The 15,928-nt window shown below is 38.6% G+C and overlaps 1 protein-coding gene across 2 annotated transcripts in view; it reads right to left on the reverse strand.

Annotated features, from left to right (window-relative positions):
- Positions 1–422: 422 nt before the first annotated feature.
- ddx31 (DEAD (Asp-Glu-Ala-Asp) box polypeptide 31) overlaps positions 423–15,928 on the reverse strand; it is a 136,550-nt gene continuing 121,044 nt past the window's right edge. For both annotated transcript variants that reach the window (XM_028808571.2, XM_028808572.2), the window contains exon 21: positions 423–965. In XM_028808571.2, the coding sequence (XP_028664404.2) occupies positions 821–965 (145 nt within the window). In that variant the 3' untranslated portion in view covers positions 423–820. The remainder of the gene's footprint in view (positions 966–15,928) is intronic.

Here is a 15,928-nt window from a genome sequence, read left to right on the forward strand (position 1 = left end):
AATTTAAAGAAAGGAATCAACAGAGCACTTGGAAGCAGAAATAAAGTCCACAAATAAGGTGACTGTATTAGTCCATCTCATGGGACTAGGGAGGTGTAAGGACGGGAAAACTAATTTTAAACCCAACTATGCCCTTCACAAGAGAACTGTCTCCTTACTATACTCAGAACTTGTAAGATTTTGCCCAAGCCATTAGTACACCATACTGGTCACCCTTTGAACACAAACTGGCTTAACAAATAAGAAGGTTTCTTGATATTGAAACAGGAAAAAAAAAACTTTAAAAAGGCTGCATGGTTTATTCCAGGAAGCAGACTAATTAATTGCCAATGTTTAAGTAACACTCCCAGAAAAATACACCCTCTTCCAAATATTTGCTTTCTTGGAAATCCCTGATGCCAGGAAATAATCCTGGTCAAGACTCAATGGCGCATAATTAATTTATTTTAAAATCAGAAAATGACAATCTTGCTCATAATAAAATTGCTTAAAGAATCTGTTCTTGTTATATCACCCACCTGTTTTCTGGAACCTGTGCATGTAAATAGTTTATAGATGCTAACACTTCTACATTGGAGCATCAGTCACTAAAAACTCCAAACCATCTGGCCGTGATCTCACTACAACACTGTAGCCAAGGAAGACCTCCCAACAAGAGCATGTGGGTGTAAGTGGTGTCAGACAACTTCATGCTTCCGACAGTTACCACAACTAAAATCAGTCTTCATTTTAAAAGACAAATGGCCTTGTTCACTGGGTCCATAGTGAAGGTCAAAGGGTGAAAAGATGGTGGATCAGGGTCTTGATTTTTTGTTGAAAGCTACATTTTTCGTCTCCTGCCTGGTCGATTATGGGACTTCTTCTTCTTTTGTGTCTTCTTTATTAGGCCAGGCTGCATTCCACTTGAATATTCAGATCGAAGGATGTTAGCAACACTTTTTTCACTTCCCATGGCTTTAAAAGCTCTGTAAGAAAAAGATGGGAGAGCCTTCAATAGGACACCAAAGCACTTAAAATTACATTCACACAAAACATTTCTAAGGCAATGAGTACATTTTGTGAGATTTTACAAGTCAATATTTAATGAAAGGAGGGTGGCATGGTGGCGCAGTTGTAGCGCTGCTGCCTCCCAGTAAGGAGGCCTGGGTTCGCTTCCCGGGTCCCCCCTGCATGGAGTTTGCATGTTCTCCCCGTGTCTGCGTGGGTTTCCTCCATGTGCTCCGGTTTCCTCCCACAGTCCAAAGACATGCAGGTTAGGTGCACTGGCGATCCTAAACTGTCCCTAGTGTGTGCTTGGTGTGTGAGTGTATGTGTGCCCTGCGGTGGGCTGGCGCCCTGCCCGGGATTTGTTTTCTGCCTTGCGCCCTGTGTTGGCTGGGATTGGCTCCAGCAGAACCCCGTGACCCTGTAGTTAGGATATAGCGGGTTGGATAATGAATGGATGGATGGATACTTACTGAAAGAAGATTAACTGGCTAGAGCCATGAGAAGTGGTTAATATTATTAATATTAAGTGATGTACATTTAGGGTGGTCTTAAGTAGGTAACCACACAACTCCACACAAATAATACTGTCATTACATTGTTAAACCCTACCAAAGTAATTTAATTTCTGCGTCACATCCAAGAACTATTTCAATCTTCCAACTCAACTGTGGAAAGTGTACAAAATTGGAGGAAATCAATTAGATATTGAAATAAAAGTGGATAATCCACCTGTCTATGAGACCCACTGCATTGAATCTCCTAGGACAAAGTTTAAAAAACAAATAATGAACCACTTTAGTACATTTATATTAGCATATGTTAGGTAGAATGCACAGTGGGAACTGGGCAGTCTTATGGCCTTGGAACTCCTGCAGATTTTGCTTTTTTCTCCAGCATCATGCCCCTGGAGTTTTGTTTTATTTTTATTGTCTTCTCTGGCCATCTGAACATAGCAGTGGACTTACCATTAGAGACTTAAAATTTAATCCATACAGACTCTGCTCCTTCTAATACTTATAGAACTCCGTTACGTAAGTGCATATTGATTTATCCTTATCTACAATTTTATTATGTCATTCATTCTTATTCCTATCTAATTGTAATTTGTTTTGTTTTCCTTGCTCCTTGTAAGGCACTGTGAGCTACATTCTTTGTGTGAAAATGTGCTATAGAAATAAATGTTGTTTAAGAAGTCACATAATGTACAAAAAACATCGTCAAATACTACAGGACTTCTTATAAATCATAGCATATGAGACAAAAAAAAAAAAATATATTTTGAGTAATTTTCTCTGGTAATTTTTTGTACTTATATATACTACCGCTCACATTATGAAGAGTGTAGCTGAACTCACCCCAAGCAGACGTGGTCGCTCCTCTGAAACCCCCTCTTAAACGGTGATACAATGGGAAACGAATAGCTTTTTTTTACCTCCTTTTTGCTCGATAAGCTGCTGGCTTGCTGCTGCTGCTGTGCCGCGTGATCTGCATCTTGCATGGCACTTCAAACATTTAAAAGCCTGTACAGCAGCTGTCCTACTCTTTGTGTTTTATTTCCGGCCCCGGACATGGTTAAATCTTTTGGCACAAAGTCCCATCTCACGGGACATGAGTTCTTGATATTTTTTAGTTTAAAATTTACAAATGGAATAAGAATCTGAAAATCTAACAACATCAAATTAAAGTTTGATAAATTCTGAAAAGAATGATACCAAACAAATATATGTAGGTTTTAAAATAAGCCCGAGTTAAAACGAGACAAAAAAACGCGACGTAAAAACGTCACTGTTGCACTTTTACGCTTAGGATTTTATATTATATGGATTTGCAACATTCCCAGACAATGAAGTGTTGCTACTGTTGTGGTCAGTGCTTTCTGACAGGTTACTAAGACCAGCAACCTAACAATACAAGTGCTTTTGCATAATATGTTTAATGAATTAATTACATTTAGTTGGAAACTTTATTACATTACATAGTCAGTAGCTCTTCACTATTTGTATTAACCATCTTCTTTTGAATTAATCTCCTTCAGTACCATTAGGCTATGGAAGCAAATTGTGTCTCCACCTTCAGCGGGCAAATCATGATATTTATGATTTTGCTCCTCCACACATATGGTGGCAAAGATACGTTTTTGTTATTTTTTAAAACTATTATATAATAAAGGCATTTTTAAAATTAGACGTTGCACCTAAGTTCAGGGTATGCCTTGTTCCTTCCACCTCACCTAGAAGTCTAAACTTAGATTAAGCCTGTTTAGTAAATGAATGAATATATGTAGTTCTTATTTTTCTTCAGACTGGCTTTAGAACACATGTTTTTGAAAGTATGGAAGAGAATTCTAGGAGCAAACATCCCTAGTCTAACTTAATTTACTTAGGCTTTGCACACTTTTTACACAGAAAGTTAATAGTGAAAGAAGAAGCTGCAGAAATGAGCAGTAGTTTGTTTAACAGCACTGCTAGCTGGTTAAATAGGTGAAGAGTTAAGTGGAGAATGTTCAAACTCGATTGTCAAGGATATGTCCTAGGACTGTTACTTTTCTTAATTTCTACTAATGATGCAGAGTCATTTCAAGTGAGATACTTGTAAAATCAAGCCTGGAGGGAAAATAAATACTTAGCAATATGGCAAAAACAAAAAAGGTGACAATTTTCACATCTGGGCAGCATGCAAAATTCAATTTAATGCATATAAATGCCAAGGGCTACATGCAGTTAAAAGGAACATTAATCATAAATGGGTGATGCAGAGCTACAAAAAGCAAACTGCGAAAAGGATTAGGAGGTTTATGTTGACACAACATTCAAATTCTCTAGCAATGTACAGAAGGTGAATAAAATGTTAGTCTTTGCAGTATAGATGGAAACTGTGTAATGCACCTGTGAGGGAGCGTCTACAGGACTGTATACAGTTGTGGTCCCCAAGTACAAAAAAGACATAGCAGCACTAGAAGCTGTGGTAAGATAAACAACCAAGAGTATTCTGGGACAAAAGGATACTACATGAATCTCTTTAGTATTAAACACAGAGGTCTATATGAGAATCTTCAAAATTCTTCAGGAAGTTGATAAAGTGGAAAATTCTTTGACCTTCTCAAGGACAATTGGTGAACAATTAGGGGAAGTGGGCTCACTTCTTCAGAGCTATGGCCCATTTGGAACAAGCTACCTAATCATGTACATAAAGCGGGGATCCTGACAGCTTTTAAGAACCAACAGAGAGAGAAATAGTGAAAACTAAATCAGCAAGATCCACTCAATCACCTGTGTCCATTTTTTTGGTAATTGTCATAGGAGGAATGAAAAAAAAAAACCTTTGTTATAATGCAAACAACTTAATTTTCATTTCAAATGATTATGAATTATACAGAAATAGAGATCATTTTGCTTTAAAGGTCAAAAGCACTGCAGCAAATCCAAAAGTGTCCAGCAAGTCCAAAGGAAATAATTTCCAAATTAAATGCCTTCCTCCCCATAACAATCCATTTCTTTTTCCCTAATCATCAAGCAGAGGTTCTAAAACATAGAAAAGCAGACAAATTTTTAATCGTGCTCTTTTTTGGCCAACTGAATTGTTATCCAAATGATTGACCTTGTAATAAATTGTGTTGCTTCCCAAGTAAATTGAAAATCTCCACCATTTCACAAAGCTTGTATTCTCAAACTCATAGTATACAGAACACGTTTTCAAATACCTTCTGAAAAATACAATTCTGAGGTCAAAGAAGTTTTTGCAATCATTTGTGTAATCCACCCATTAGCCCCACTAGTGATTTCTAGTGACACTTTTCTAAAGCTAAGTTGTAAAGAGTCTAAGCCTACTCCATCGCAAGACATATGCATACAACAATGTATTCAGAAATTGGCTGCTAGAGCTCTGTGATGTCATGCTTTGCAAAGCATCATGGGGTGCTGGGGAGAAAAAAGTTTGCTCAAGTCGGCCGCATGGTGAATTTTCAGTGTAAAATTTACAAACATGTTTGCCAGTGAACCCAGATAATTCACTATGAAAAACATTTTGCTGATCAACATGACTCATAGGCTTGGCTTTATTTGAATGAAAAAAAGTGTACACATGAAAGTCACAATAAAATGACATTAAACAGGTTGACTTTGCTTTTCTTACCCCTTTTTAAAGTCCACCCACATTGCCACATTCATAACACATAACTTAATATAAGCAGCTCTAGTAAATTTATGGCCTCCCCAAAAAATCTCCACCAGCTTTACAGAAATAAATAAAGAGAAAGCAATTGGAATTGTACTATGAGTGCAGAAACTAAAAGCAAGAATCACAGAGGAAAAATAAAAGATCCCCTAGCCAGCAATAATAAAGCCATGTCACCCAGCAGGAGACAATGTAAAACAGACCTCCAGTGGATAAGGGAGTGATTATTTAATCAATAAGTCCTGGTGTTTGCGTCAGCCACAGAGCCAGGAGAGCGATCACAAGGCTGTTTCCCTTGGGGGATCAGAGCTGCCAAGGCGCCATTTAAAAGTGGCCCTAGGACAAAAGCTCGACTAGGGCTAAAACATCCCTAAATCAAAGGGGGCGGAGGGTGGTTGACCGACTTTACACTAAAGACTCAAATTTGTCGGCTTTTGTTTGGTCTTCTGATCCACCTCTTCTTGTTCAGTCCAGGATGACGAAGGACCCCTGCTGGTGAGTTAAGGGTCAATGTGAATAAATGATATGGACAAGAGGTGAGCCATAATATACGTAACTTAAAATACACATTTTATAAGATGCCCACAAGGTCTGAAACTTTTAACAAAGGAAGCTTTTAAAGTTACCCAATTCAGGCTGCTGACAAGGCAGCAGTCATTAAGGCTTTTCTGACTAATAAAGATGGAATTAATCTCAATGAATGCTTTCAGTAATAAAGAATCATCCATCTAACAACAGCAACAGAAGTATAATGAAGAAATGTTTCTCAAACATTCCAAAATGCAACAGAAGAATACACTTAAACTAACCAAAGAATGCTAAAAAAACATTTTTTTTAAAAGCTAATGACACAAAAATATTCCAGCAAATCTGACGCACACCTGTTCTTGCAGCATGTTATTTAACATCATCAAAGCAAAAACAAGTTTCGAGGAAACTTAATTTTTTTTAATCACATTTTGTACACTCTAGTCGCACCTTCCAAAATGTGCTATACTGCAGCTCCTTGACATTGTATTGTTTAAGTCTTTGATGCCAAGGCTACACCTAGAGGGAATTTAATGATATAACAGATGAAGGGAATCAAAGAGCCGCTTCCTCAAGGCTTTCATGTCCAAACCAAGAACACGGGGCACCACAGTAAATTAGTGGAGATGCAGAAGTACCCTCCAAACCATTCTTTCTAGAGGGTGTTAGATAATTAAAGGCATGCAAGTATTAGGACAAAAATAACTTAATCAGTAAGAAGGACCATCAAGAGTAGTTTGGAGACACCAACTGGATAGACAAAGTGTGCATCTGAGGGTCAACCCACCAATGCAACGGGTCAGAGACCAACTCCAGTGCCCACACAGTCTCCCATGAAACCACTTAATTAGGACATGTCTGACGAGAGTCGACCGCAGCCACAAACACCTGTAATGAAGTCTCACCTGTGAGCAGCTGGACAAGCTGGCCAGGCCTTCACCTATGATTTTAGAAGAAAAAGGGGTGGGGGTGGCTTGTTTACTTACTTTGATGATGCTTGGTGAGAGTGGGTTTGAAAGGAAAAAATACTGCAGATGTGTCTGAGGTGGAACTGGCCTTCTTTGACATGTCACTAGAGTATACAATACATGGGGATGGCTGCCTTTATGCTGGAAGAGGACTAGTGAATTAAAACAACTGTAAGATTCTAACTGCTATGATGGAACTGTGCACCAGGGATTTCTCTTGTCTGTCAAGGGATTGCCTAGGGCGGCTGACATCATTACACAGAGTTCACAGTTTTAGACTGCGGGACTCTCTCTTGGCTGCCCCCAGAACAGACAGAGAATGAAGCCATCTTTCTCAGGAGAGACGGAGTTATCAAAAGCCTCATCTTTGGTATCTGCAGCAATAGGAATGATTTCATCTCGAGGGACAAGCAAGTATATTATTCCGTTGACACTAAGCAACACAAAGTGGTTTCCTAAAACAGATGAATAGGAACGATATGCATGTTAAGAAAAGATGACACACATGTCCAGATAAAGAACGTATAATGGATTCAAAAAATATTCAGGCCCCTTCACTTTCTGCACACTTTATGGTGTCGTAGATTCAATTTTAAATGGATAAATTTGCCATTTTGCACATCAATCTACTGTATACTCAACAACCTAAAATGACAAAGTGAAATAAAATTTATTAAAAATAAAAAAAAAATGAAATCTCTCATTCACAGAAGTATTTAGACCCTTAATTCAGTACTTTGTAGAAACTCTGTTAGAAGAAATCACAGCTTCGAGTTATCTTGGGTAAGTCTCAACAAGTTTTGAATTCCTGGATTTGGACAGTTTATCCCGTTACTCCTAACATATCCTCTCTGGCTCCATTAAATTGAATGAGAAATGTGTAAACTGCCATCTTCAGGTCACTCCACCCATGTTCTATGGAGTTTATGTCTGGGCTTTGGCTGGGCCACTTAGGGACAATCTGAGACTTGCCATTTCGATGTTGCCTTGGCTGTATGCTTTGTGTCATTGCACTTCTGAAAAGTGAACCATCAACCAGTATGGGGCGGCCTGTGCTCTGAAGAAGGTTTTCTTCAAGGACCTCTTTGTATTTGGCTGTATTCAACATTCCCTCAATTCTGACCAGTCTCACTGTCCTTGCTGTTGAGAAGCTCCCCCATAGCATGATGCTTCCACCACCATGCTTCACCACAGGGACGGTATTAGGCAAGTGACGAGTAGTGCCTGGTCCTTGCCAGACACAGTGCTTGGAATTCTACCCAAAGTTTACCTTATCAGACCAGAGAATTTTTTTTTTGAGCTCCAAGAGTGCTTTAAATTGTCAGATGCCTATTACTCATGAATGGCTTCTGTCTAGACACCCTACCAAAAATGCCTGATTGATGGAGTGCTATTGAGATGGTTATCATTCATACAGGTTTTCCCATCTCAGGAGAGAAAACTTTATGCCACTCCCTGACCAAGGCCCTTCTTGTCCAGTGATTTAAGTTTGGCCACTTAGCCAACTCTAAGAGAAGTCCTGGTGGTTCAATACTTCTTCCAATTCACAATTACTGAGGCCGTTGTGCTCTTGGGAACACTCAAAGCTTTAGAAATGGTTTCAGAGCCTTGTTCTGGTCTATGCCTCACCACAATTTGATTGTGGACATCTACAAGAGATTCTTGGGACTTCTTGGCTTGATTTTTGTTCTGACATCCAGTGTGAGTTGTTGTATCTTATATAAGCAGATGTATGCCTTTCTAAATGATGTCCTATCAATAATTCACTAGGCCAAAGGTGAACTCCAGTCTATAAACATCTCAAGGAGAACTGAAGGAAACAGGAAGTGCACCACAATTTGGAATATCAAGCAAAGGGTTTGAATACTTGTATGAATGAGAGATTTCAGTTTTTGACTTTTAATAAATTTACATACCTTTCTGAAAACATGATTTGCATTTGTCATTTTGGGATAGTGAGCATAAACAGATGTGCAAATATGGGAAATTTATCTAAAATTAAATCTATAACACAATAAAGTGTGCAGAAAGAGAAGGGCTTTGAATACTTTCTGAATACACCATATGTGTAAAACAATATATATATATATATTCTAGCCATCCCCCGCAGCTTCACCCCCATAGAATTGAAACAGGACATTGAGGAGGGCCCTGCCCAGCTCCCTACTCCTGATGTCAAGCTTCCCCCTCTGTCCTGCAAGCGAACTATGATTCATCTCTCTGGGATTACTGCAAATAAATCAGTACCGTAAGGGAACTATGATACTTCGCACGATGACAGAGGTCACAAAATCAAGCAAATTATAAAAAAAAACCCGATCTAAATCTGTTAAGTAGTTCTCTCGTGAAAAGCGGACAGACATACAGACGTGTTATTTTATGTATATATAGATATACATTTTACCAGTCAAAACTTTTAAAACACCTCAGTTTTTCTTCAAATGTAATCAGTTGAAAAGCAATGAATGACCTAAAATTTAAAGTTTAGGTTAGCAAACAGGAAATTTCAGAATATTACAAATGGGCCAACTTCAAGGAACAACTAATAGGTTATGACCTACAGATGTTCTGCAGCAATTAAAGTAAATGAAGCCTTGCAAGTTGAAGCTAACAATTTGCACAAGTGTCCCAACTTCTGTTGATTACTTAAAAACCCTCTGTCTGTCATAAAGCAGAGTTGGAACAGACTATGTTACTACACTCTCTGAAGTACTACTTCAGAGATATGGCAGACCCAAAGTCTCAACCCAATTAGAAGACAAATTTCTGAGGGTCACCAGCTTGTGTGACAGGCGCCTCACAGCTCTCTGACATTTTTAATTGCAAACAACCTCTAAATTGTGTTTTATTCACATCACTTACTGATCTCTTTTATTCTTGTATTAGTGCTAAAAGGTGAGGGTTCAGTGATCAATGAATGATATATCATCATGAAAAATAATGAATAACTCTGTTGTAACTAGTTTTCCCCATGCCTCTATCAGTTACTACCTGTGGCAAAATGAAAAATAATCCAACATTTGAAACGGAACCATAGACCAGTGCATAAAAACTTTAGTGGAAAAAACTCACCCCAGAATCACAGTCCTATCTCAGAGTAAAGCACAGCGGAATAAGATGAGCCACCAGACTATATGTAGGATATTTAGAAAGATGAGGTCACTAGACCGACCAGATAATTTTTGGAGTACAGTTCTGTGCCTGCTTTCCTCATGCATGCTTTACTTCACTAGTCTGAGAGTGAAAACCTTTCATGGTGAGACAAAGGGTAGATAGACAGAACGATAGGGCTGAATTATTGACAGGCTAATAATCTATTAATAGCATATGCTTTAAATTACAAAGGCAAGACTAGAATAATCGGCGTTTTGTTTGCACTTTTCCACAATGTCTTTTGAAAGATGCACAACAGGTTTGCCACAATGTCTTGAAGGGGACCCAGCACTCATTTTTCAGTTTTAACTCTGCCTTCAACTTGAAATAGCTTTGCATAATGCTCAGTTACCACAAAAATAGATGGCAGAAAAGCTCTTCCTGAGAAATCATAAACACATTTTAAAGGAAAAATAATTTTCTGACTTAAAGATTTATTATCCATTGAAACTGTAAAAAACCTATTTCTAAAAACTTGTGTTGCACTCATACCTGCTCTGTGGTTCCAGTCCATCGCTCAAGCATATTAGGCTAATGCAGAGTCAAGTTATTATGCATGGCTTTGGTTTATGGCAGAAAACCAATGTACCGCAAAAAAAAACCAAAAAACATACATATGGTTATGGAAGTTATAAGAAAATTCAACACAACAACTGAGAGACAGAAGTATGACAATGTGAGCAAGTGGTGCTGCAACATTACTTTTTAATAAACATAAATATCTACTAGATATTCAGATTACTTTGGAACTGTACTCACAAGGGAAACAAATTTGACCTACTGATGCACAGAATTTTTTTTTTTTTTTTTTTAATGATGCCTTTTGAAAGGTATTCAGAAATGCACAGAACTTTCAAAGACACTCATGTATTATGACTAGCTGACCCAGGTGGATATTCTGTGCTCATTGTGACCATAGTCCCAGCAGGATTCAGTTCAATAGAAAACTCTAGTGAGTAACAGATTCTGATGAAGCTGCATCTCTAATACCACACTAAGCCTCACTTTTCACATTGATGGTGTTGACATAGCCAATCAAATGAAGCCTAAGCTGAGAGGCAATGTGTGGGACCCTAGAGAGGGAGGCAGTAATTGGTCCTGTAAATATGCCATGGCCATTGCTTCCAAGCCAACCACTCTGAAATGACAGCTGCTCAAGATATGGCCCTCACCTGCTGCTAAATCTGCCCTTTGGATTTAAGCAGGTCAAAAAAAGCAAGCAGAAATCATCCTGATTAAGTGTGACTTAGAAAAGAAACATCACATGACAAGAAAAAGAGAGAAAAAAAGAGTTAAATATACAAATTTGAACTTTTCCTCGTCCTTTGGATCTTAGTGCTGGATTGCCCCAATTCCGTATTGCTAAATCTCCCCAGAGAATCTGAATACTTATTAATAGCTAACACCCAAAAGTTAATCAAAGGTTACGTACCAGGCTTACTAGAGCAACCCATCTGCTACTGTACATGCTGCCAGAAACCAGTGGCATGCAAAAAAAAAACAAAGAGCGGTTACTTAACTACTGCTGCACCGAGCCACTGTAATGACTTCAGGCTGTTGAGGCGTTAATGACTGCTAATTAAGCTAAACGTCTGTCCTGGTCTCCTGCACCACCATCTAGGAAAACCTCAGAGACAATTTTCTTGACCATAATCCAGACTAATTATGATCTGACCGCATCTTGTAGACTGACCCTACAGAAGCTGAACTGATCACTAATGGCCACAAATGCTTTGGTATTTAATATTCCATACTCAGCTGTATAAAATTCATACAAACAGACCACTGCTTAAACAGACATGGACAAACCAATGTGGCATTTCATCCTGAAACAATCGAGTGTGAACGATTCAAAAGAGACATGCCTTTCTTTAAGAAGCTCTTGAAGATTGTCTTGATCAGGAAAAGTACATGTTGGGGCAGTCATGTGAAGTGGGGCACGTACACCTACAAATCTGGGACAGTTTAGCTATGAGCTAAACACACAAGCTTGACGGACTGAATGGTCTGCTCTCGTTTGTTAAATTTCTTATGTTCCTTCCCAGATAAAGCAAAGTCTGACATGCTCAATTTTGGAAGGACTACAATTTCAGCCGTAATGACACTTCTTTATACTTAAATAACAGAAATTATTCTGAACTGGTCATCCTAATGTAAGCTGATTAACAGCTGCACAACAGTGCCCAATCAAAATAGGCAAATATCCTGTGGGACACCATCAACATACCTAAAGACATTTAATGTGAAAAGGGAACGCTAGTAGTTGAGGAGGCAAGTCTACACTGAGATGTTATTTCACCTAGACAGGGAGCCACAGCTTGCCCATTGCTTGCTTGTTTCTTCTTGTAAATTGCAATACTAGAAAAATCTAGATTTAAATTAATGTACTAAAATATTTTTTTAAATTCATTTTTATTTTTATATAGACATCTACAAGGGAAAGAAATATTACCAAGTGCATATTATTTGCATGAAAGCAGAGGAAAATGGACAAGATGACTCCAATTGAGCACCAGTCTTACTAAGCACGAACATGAAAATGGCAAAATTAATTGGCAAGAAGACGGACACTACTGCATTTTTTGCAGTTAGCACCATGATATGCCCTGAAGCAACACTGTTCCACAACCTTAGCCGTATCCGAGGAGATTGCATGTTCTTCCATGGTATGCCACTTCCTTTACACATCCCAAAGATAAGCATTTTACTTTGCCTGCCGTGAGTGTGTGTGGGTGTCTTCTTTAACAGACTGGCACCCACTTGAGGTCTGGTTCCTACCTTATGCCTGATTCAGCTAGGATGGGCTTATAGGCTTAGACACTGAATCAGAAGAGACAGAATCACAAAATGGATGAACTGACATGTCTTGCTGCAGGCCATAGAACCCTTTCCCACCTAAAGCATATCTGTCCTCTAACTAACCAAGTGCTGATCATGTCGGCATGAATCCAGTGCTGTTGCTATCTATTAGGACACTTTCTGTTGTTGTTTCAGACTTTCCTGAGAAACTTAATGTCTAGGCTACTTCAGTCCATTTTTAGAGCCTTGTAAATTTAAGAGTGAAAGTTGCTGTCTTGAATGCATTCAAATCCTCCAATATTATAGAATTTTGTTTTCACTGCTATAATAACAAATGATTAAACATTAATAAAAACAATATACTGAACTTAAGTGCTCTGATTGTCTTAATTCAGATGGAAATATAGTTTTAAATAACTACTAGATGCTCTTTTTGACTGATATATACAAATAATGCCTGCAGCAAAATGTGTCAATTTAGAGATGGACTGTATGCAAGCCCTATCTTTTCAATTTGTACTTCTCCATTTTATTTGACCAGCAAATCCCACTACTAGTAAAACTCAATTTTTAGGCAATTTATATTTATATGTGTGTGTTTATTTTTTTCTCGACTTGGTGATGTGCACAAATAGCAGACAATAGCAGCTCTACTTCACTTTGCAACAGTTTGACCAAATGATGAAAAATTACATATCTTAAAAAAACATATAAATAACCAACTAAAATAAACAGACTGCTATTTCTGTTTTTAGCTAATCACACTAAACAAGGCCTAATAGTACACTAATGTCTCGACCGCCCCCTACAAAAAATAAAATAAAACTAGTAATAACTAATATAAAAACACAATCATCCACACACAAAACATTACTATTAATGCAAATGACTGTGACTGTGTGTTTCTGTGGTCTTGCTCCCCCTACAGGTAGTACCCTACCACAATTTCACAAAAAGCTTACATATCTGCAGTCAGACTCACTCTACTACATGCTAGTTCAGGGCCGATTTTCTCTGGGTTTTGTTTTGTTTTTGGGAACAAAGCAACAACACTTCACTATGAACATTTTATGGGGAGCCCTGCACAAATTCCTTACCTTGCCAGCTGGAATCAAAAGACAACTCTTATACTTAATCAGTTATCACAACCGTCTGTCTTTGAGCACAGAGTAAGCGTTTGGCACTAGGTTGTCAACTAAGCTAACCCGTGTGAGCAGTTCTGGACAAAGCAGCCCACTCACCTACAGAGTCTGAGTTATGAAGCCAAAGATTGTTACAGAACGCACAGCTCCACTGCTTTGCACAATTACTTGTAGTTGCTTATCAAATTAATAAATTAAAAATATCAGAAATGTGATGTTAAATAGATTTGTCACATCTACCTGCAGAGACATGGTGGCAAATAATGGATTGTTTATGTCTATATTATTGCTAAAAACAAAACCAACCAACGAATACCTCCTCTAGGATTTTATAATACGTTTAACAAGTTACAACATAAGACTCAAAATGATTTACAGGACAGTATAATCTTGGCACAATAAAAAAAAACAATAATACCATATAACAAGCAGGATTAAGGTAGCCTGGGAAAAATCCACTTAGTAGTGGCTGTTATCCGATCGAAATTAACTGCATGCCAGGTAATTGCCAATAATGCCATAGCTTAAAAGCATTAGGAAGCGCCTACTCCTTTAATACGTAGTAAAGTGTCAGGCCTTTGAATGATTTGCTGCCTCAGCTTGCATGCAAAAAAGCGTCAAAATGGCCAGGTCAAGCATGTAAAACATAATACACAGGAAGAGAAGAAGATTGTTACGTTACATTCTTACATAAAAGATGCAGGAGGATACAATTAAATTACAAAGCAACTAAATTCTGTGTGGTACAGAGAGTATGTTGTAGGTTAAAAACATACTTAAAAGGCTTTGAGTATTCAAAGTCACACAATTTTGATGTGACATACAGAATTCCATCACCATTAACTCTGTGTGTCAACGCTGTTGTTTGGCTTAAACAGAAGGTTTACTAAGTAAAGCTTTAGGTTTTTATGTATGAAAGTGTACACTATAAAGCAAGTAAGGGAAATGACTGCTAAAGAAATTGAGCTCCTGACCCAGTATGGCTTCATGGAAATCAGAATCAGTTTCAACAGCAGAAAGAAATCACTTTTCTGGACAAGGTAATCCCAATTTTGCATACTTTATGGAATATGTGTAAATTTGGTGGGCCTATCAAATGTAAATTGCTTACATAAATGGCATTCAGCAGTTTTCTATCACCTTCCATCCATCCATCCATCCATCCATTTTCCAACCCGCTGAATCCGAACACAGGGTCACGGGGGTCTGCTGGAGCCAATCCCAGCCAACACAGGGCACAAGGCAGGGAACCAATCCCGGGCAGGGTGCCAACCCACCGCAGGACACACACAAACACACCCACACACCAAGCACACACTAGGGCCAATTTAGAATTACCAATCCACCTAACCTGCATGTCTTTGGACTGTGGGAGGAAACCGGAGCGCCCGGAGGAAACCCACGCAGACACGGGGAGAACATGCAAACTCCACGCAGGGTGGACCCGGGAAGCGAACCCGGGTCTCCTAACTGCGAGGCAGCAGCGCTACCACTGCGCCACCGTGCCGCCCTCTATCACCTTCTTTGTAATAAATTAAAATTACAAGCAATGATCTGACAGGATGGTTTAGGATCATCCTGTGTCCACCAAAGAGAACCAGGAGAAGTCTCTTTTATATAAAAAAAAAAAAAAAAAAAAAAAAAAAAAAAGGTTCCTGGCTGGAACTAGCTCTAAAGTTTGAAGGCTCATTTGGCTCCTGCTTTGTGTGTAAAACTTCAGTGGGCTTGTGGTGGTATCATGGTTATTAATTAGATTTAGCTCTTTTTGAAATACAGGCAAGATGACTGCAGTCAAACAATATTTGTTCTGGGTACTTTCTGAACCAGGGTGAAGAAACCCAGTTTTTAGAGTTTATGTTAATTTGTTCATATGGATTTCCTCAAGGGGCACAAATCACACTGCTAGGCAAACTGATGACTCTGAATAGGTACCAATTTGTATGTGTACATGGCTATTCCCGGCATGCCATGCAGAAGGCTTTGTGTCTTCGGCACTCTAGATAGTTTTTGGCTCCCTAGAAACCATAAACTAGGAAGTTTAGTATATGGTGGAAGACGTGACCTATGAAGGTACCACAGCAATACTGGTCAATTAGTTGGCTTACCTTAAAACTCAGTGTTACAAACTGAAGGCAATGCCCAAAAGTGTTAGACTGATAAATGCACTGCAGTTATTCA

This window comes from Erpetoichthys calabaricus, chromosome 9, assembly GCF_900747795.2.
Source record: "Erpetoichthys calabaricus chromosome 9, fErpCal1.3, whole genome shotgun sequence".
Taxonomy (NCBI): domain Eukaryota; kingdom Metazoa; phylum Chordata; class Cladistia; order Polypteriformes; family Polypteridae; genus Erpetoichthys; species Erpetoichthys calabaricus.